The following is a 5,372-nucleotide window of genomic DNA, read 5'->3' as shown; positions in this document are numbered from 1 at the left end:
TTGAGAGGTTCATTTTGGCTTGGTATTTTTCGCAGAATCAAAATTTCCAACGAAAGATGAAGAACATCCTGCAACGCGCCGCGAGTCGCTGTGGTCCCCTACGCGCCACCTTAGCCCGACAATTCTCCACCGACGCATTGGTCGAGGCCAAATCAGCCGAGATCGGATTAGTTTCTGGAATCCCTCAGGAGCACCTTCGTAGGAGGGTATCATGCTTTTATTCCACATAACGCACAATAAGTTTAGAAAACCCTATTCGTTCATTTGTTGTGAAACATATTTCGAATTTTCTTATCTTTTTAGCTTAGTTAGATTCAATTGAAGACTTGTTTGATTTGATGCATCACTTGATTCCTTTCATTTTCTTGTTAACGATTGAAACTCAATTAGGCATTTGTGTTGTACTTAATTTGTGATTGCAGGTTTTGATTTACTCTCCTGCTAGAACTGCTTCTCAACAAGGATCTGGGAACGTTGGAAGATGGAGGATCAACTTCTTATCAACTCAAAAGTAGTTTCTCTCTCTTTTTTGTCATCATTCTTTCACTTTCACTGCTTGTTTGTTTAGACATTGTTGTCTGAGTTGTATAATTCAGATTCTTCATTATTAATGAGTTTAATGTGTCTGAACTGGATATCTGTTGTCAATATATCCTGAGCTTTGACAAATTTCATATTGAAATTTATTCTTAAAAGCGAAACTTATGCTATCATTGACTGTGGAAATTTTCATGGGTTTTTATTCTTTTATGTTATTTCACTTCTTTTATGATTCTTTCTAGGTGTCTCTAATTAGTTTATGGAGTTACTAGCAATTACAGTATACTATCCTGTATTTATACTTTCTTTTTACTGAGTATATATTGTTAAATTTGTATTCATTAATAATGGCTCAACTAATTGTTACTTTCAACTAATATGTCTATAGGTGGGAAAATCCACTAATGGGATGGACATCCACTGGGGACCCATACGCTCATGTTGGTGATTCTGCCTTGAGTTTTGATAGTGAAGTAGCAGCAAAAGAATTTGCAGAGAGACATGGTTGGGAATATGTGGTATGTTTTTACTATTCAAATATAGGTCACTGAGAACTTTTGTGTCTTCTAAGCCTTCAAAGTGCTCTAGTTATGATTCATACATGTTCTTATTAAAGTAAATTAGTAAGTTATTATTAGGTGGAGTGTTTCACCTTCTATTTCTCATGCCTCAATTAGGATGATAACTTAAAATCACAATCTTTAGAATGAGGGTTTCAATATTGTCTTTGCAATCTAACTTTCAAGAACCCGCATATCTTGTTTCTCAGATGATTGAGAGAGTTTATCAATGAATTGTGCTTGTCAGTCATTTAACTTTGTTTCGACGTTCAAGTATTGGTTCTAAACAGAAAAGTTCATTTGATAAGTTCATATTTATGTATATGATTTTGTGCATGAGAGTCAGACTGCATCTGGAATAGAAACAGATGAGGGATAGATATGGCCTGAGACAGGTCACTGCATCCAGAACTAGGACTGGTAAGTTCAAGCTGCATCTAGAAGACTAGAACATAAGTTGGGGGTTGGTTTGCATTCAAATAAAGACAAGGCCGAGCTTGTCTTGGACTAATGCTCAAGCCATCCTACATCTAGGACTATGATGAAAGTAGCGTGCATAACTTCATATGAAACAAAAGCCCAATCTATAGAATGCCTAGGGCCAAAAGTTAGGCCTTCTTCTGTCAATGCTTGCTAGTGATCGAAAAGAGTCAACTGGATGGATAAACATTACTATATGATTTTTGTGCAATAGACGTAAGGTGTTTAATCTAAGGAGTTGTTGTGCTTTAAGTCATTTTTGGATAAAGCTGATGCTAGGTAATGTTTGTGGTTGACTATCTTGGCAGAAGATTGAGTGATCATTTAGTTTCAAGAGCAGAAGTACGGTGCACTGCATTGATGATCAGTGAGAATATCCATCTTCACGACAATGTAGATTTTGGGGGTTGTTGTTGTGAGTAATTTACAATGAGAAGGACAACTATTTGGTTAAACCATTAGTTAGATTAGCTGGTTAGTTAGAAAGGACTAGAGGAGGATCGGTTTGATAAATAGGGGAAACCAGATTCGTGAAAGGGCATTCAGTACATTTGACAATTTGTAAGTGAAAGGTGACAGATCCTTTGTAAAAGGGAGACATTGATATCGGAAAAATTTATTCCCATCTTTTGTTCAATTTTCATTAGTACATAACACCGCTATTCTATTGATTCCTTCTATATTTCTTTTGATTCAATATCACTTTGGTTTGCAATAAAAATAGTGACAGAATAATTTATAGAGGATGGTAATGCATGGTAATCCATTGATAAGGATTTAAGTAGGAAAGCAAAGAAATAGGAAACAGAAGCTAAAGACTCTGAGATTGATTGACTTGTGGCGATAAGATATAGTAGAAGATACTTAATCCTAATTAAATAATCAAACAAATGATATCATGAGATATTATCTACATATGCATATGCTAACAGTTTTTTTTGACAGAACTAATAGTGGTTATTGTTATGGTGGCTGTTATGTTCTTCATTAACAAATGCTTTGATCTGGTTTCAGGTCAAGAAGCACCACACACCATTGCTGAAGGTTTGAACATCTTTCCCGGTTTTCATTGTGATTTTAGTAACTTAAATAACAGTGGCATGAGTTAATCTCCCACTTTATTTGTGCCGGTTTTGTGCGGTAACTGATAATCGTTTTACTCGTGGTTGTAGGTTAAGACATATGCAGACAACTTTAAATGGAAGGGTCCACCTAAAACTGCTGAACAGTGATTTTCTGTTTGTATTGTTCATGTGTTTTATCTTTTAAGGAGTTTCTTAGTGAAGCTGTTTTCTCTGCATCTTTTCTCGGAAAAGAGGTTTAAATGTCAAAATTCTAATTAAAAATAAATGGGACTGATCTTCCATTGCCTTATCTTTCCTTTGTGATGTAGATAACAATCCACCTGCATCTATTGATAATATGGATCTACGATCTTCCGCAATCAATTACCATCCATGGGAAATTGAATATTTTATATTTTAAGGATCTATTGTGTTATACAGCATAATGAATGGTATAATAAATACATTGCTAAAGAGTCTATACTAACAATATTCCATCAGCACTAGATCTAATCAGATATTAATTCAACATCCATCGATATAGTTTGTGTCAAGTTATTATTGACCAAGAGCTTGATTAGTGGATTAAGTTCCATAGGGTCTACTATGTTAGGAAGTCAGAAACATAATCTGTAATAGTAATATCAATTATTTAAAGCTTGCAATATTTACACTGCACATATAAAAAAATAATACTTACTCACTTTTATAAACATACGATGCATCTGGTGCATTACATAACGTGAATTCAATTGGAAAAACATATAGATTCTTTTATGTAATTTCTTATCCAATGTAACATTTGATTCATAGAAAGAAACACATTGTCTTGTAAGAACTTAAGGACTCTATTGTGTTGTACAGCATAATCAATTGTCTGTTTTAAAATGATGTTTTTATTAAAATTAACATTAACGAGCGTACAAACTTATAAAAAATATTAAAATCTAATATAAAACTTATGGCCGACTAAGGTATCAAAATCTATTCAATCTAATCATCTACATCCACCGTATATACGCGTCAAAATCAATAATATTAAGTGTGGAGAGTGTATTAAATTTTTTTCCTTCATATTAATAAAAAATAGTTCAATAAAATTTTATAAAAAAAAATATTATTCATTTTACAAATTGATTTTATAAGAAATTATTATTTGTGTCCTTCTGATTATGTGTGTATCAATATGTATGTGTGTAAATGGTTTAGGCAACGTTAAGAATCGATGGGATGTGACTCAATTATATAGTTCATTTATTTTTTTTCTTTTAAATTACCAACTCTTTTATTACTCTTTATTTTTTTTATATAAATTTCTTACTCATCTTTTTAAGGTTGTCAGTTTATTTTTTTTAATTATTTTAAAAATTTCTGTCAAAATAGAAAACTTGACAGTGTTTAATAAAAATTAAGAAATGAAGTGACACTATTTTAAAAATAAAAAAGAGTTGACAATTAAAAAAAAGTAAAAAAAAACGAGTTGGTAATTTAAAAAAATAAACTGACAATTTTTTTAAAAATGAATTCTATATTCCACACAATCATATAAAAGATATAACACTACATAAGTATTAAATAAAAACGTTAACTATTTAAAAATAGGGTTAAAGTTAAATGGTTATAAATGTAATTTTTAATCTAGGATGACAAAATTGTTAGATTGAAAAACTTGAATTAAAAGTGCATTTTAATCTCAATATTTTAAATTAAATGAAGGCTGTGTTAGAGAGAATAACATTAAATAAATAAAAATAATTAATTTTTACTTATAATAATATTTTTCTTCTTCTTATAATAGTACTCAGAGAGAATATATTGCAGCTATCATTTGTATATAAGAGATATTTAAGGTCTGAAATGAAGGAAAAACGCAACCTTGAACATTTTCATATCAAAGAATGAGTATGAACAACAATAAATGAAAAATATATTAAAAGTTATTTTACTTGTATATGATAGTTGATCGCTCAAACAACTAATTATCATAAACGAGTGGACAAAAATATATAGTTTTATGCACAATATGCATTCACATACTTTAACCAAATTAAAATAAATTCTCTAGCCAACCATCTTGTGCACACTATTTTTTATCTTTATCAATTCAAGTTGTCATACAACTTTATTAATAAAAACTTATCTAATCCATAAATGAATTTCTATTATTTATATACCTTTCCAATATCACTTTTAGTTAACGAAATATTTAAGATGAAATTTACAATGGGGTAGAGGCTACTTCCTCTATTCACGCACCTGACTAATCGAAGAAAATTCCATCTACCTTTGTTTTATAGGAGTGTGAAATTTAAACCATATATGCAAATTTCGGGTTTCCCCACCCACAAACCCATTAATATATATATAAATATATAAAGTTATTAATTTTAAAATCATATCGATTATAATTAATATAATAAAATAATTATTATTAGACAATAATAAAATTAAAAAATATTTTCTATATAGATAAAATTATAAATTTTAATATTTTAAAAAATATTAAATATATTCAATATGTATATGTATATAAAATTTAAAAGTTATTATAATATTACTTGCAAGACGGATGTAGGGTGAATATGATCACCCTCAAACCCGTCCTTGCACCTCAAATTTTAATTTTTGAAAAAATCGGTATCCACACTCAATTAAAATAAATTTTCTCCACCTTAATCAAACGAGTTTGAATTGATATCTACAAATACATATTATTTTACCATTCCTG

General features: G+C 30.2%; 1 protein-coding gene across 1 annotated transcript; it reads left to right on the top strand.

The window, feature by feature from the left end:
• On the top strand, window positions 1-3,028 carry LOC101504736 (NADH dehydrogenase [ubiquinone] iron-sulfur protein 4, mitochondrial). The gene is made up of 5 exons (XM_004509003.4): window positions 1-206; window positions 423-511; window positions 929-1,058; window positions 2,595-2,624; window positions 2,753-3,028. The coding sequence occupies exons 1-5, from the start codon at window positions 57-59 to the stop codon at window positions 2,810-2,812; spliced, it is 459 nt and encodes a 152-aa protein (XP_004509060.1). The 5' UTR covers window positions 1-56; the 3' UTR covers window positions 2,813-3,028.
• The last annotated feature ends 2,344 nt before the right edge of the window (window positions 3,029-5,372 follow it).

This window comes from Cicer arietinum, chromosome 7 (assembly GCF_000331145.2).
Source record: "Cicer arietinum cultivar CDC Frontier isolate Library 1 chromosome 7, Cicar.CDCFrontier_v2.0, whole genome shotgun sequence".
Lineage (NCBI taxonomy): Eukaryota > Viridiplantae > Streptophyta > Magnoliopsida > Fabales > Fabaceae > Cicer > Cicer arietinum.
This window is presented reverse-complemented; position numbering and strand designations above follow the sequence as displayed.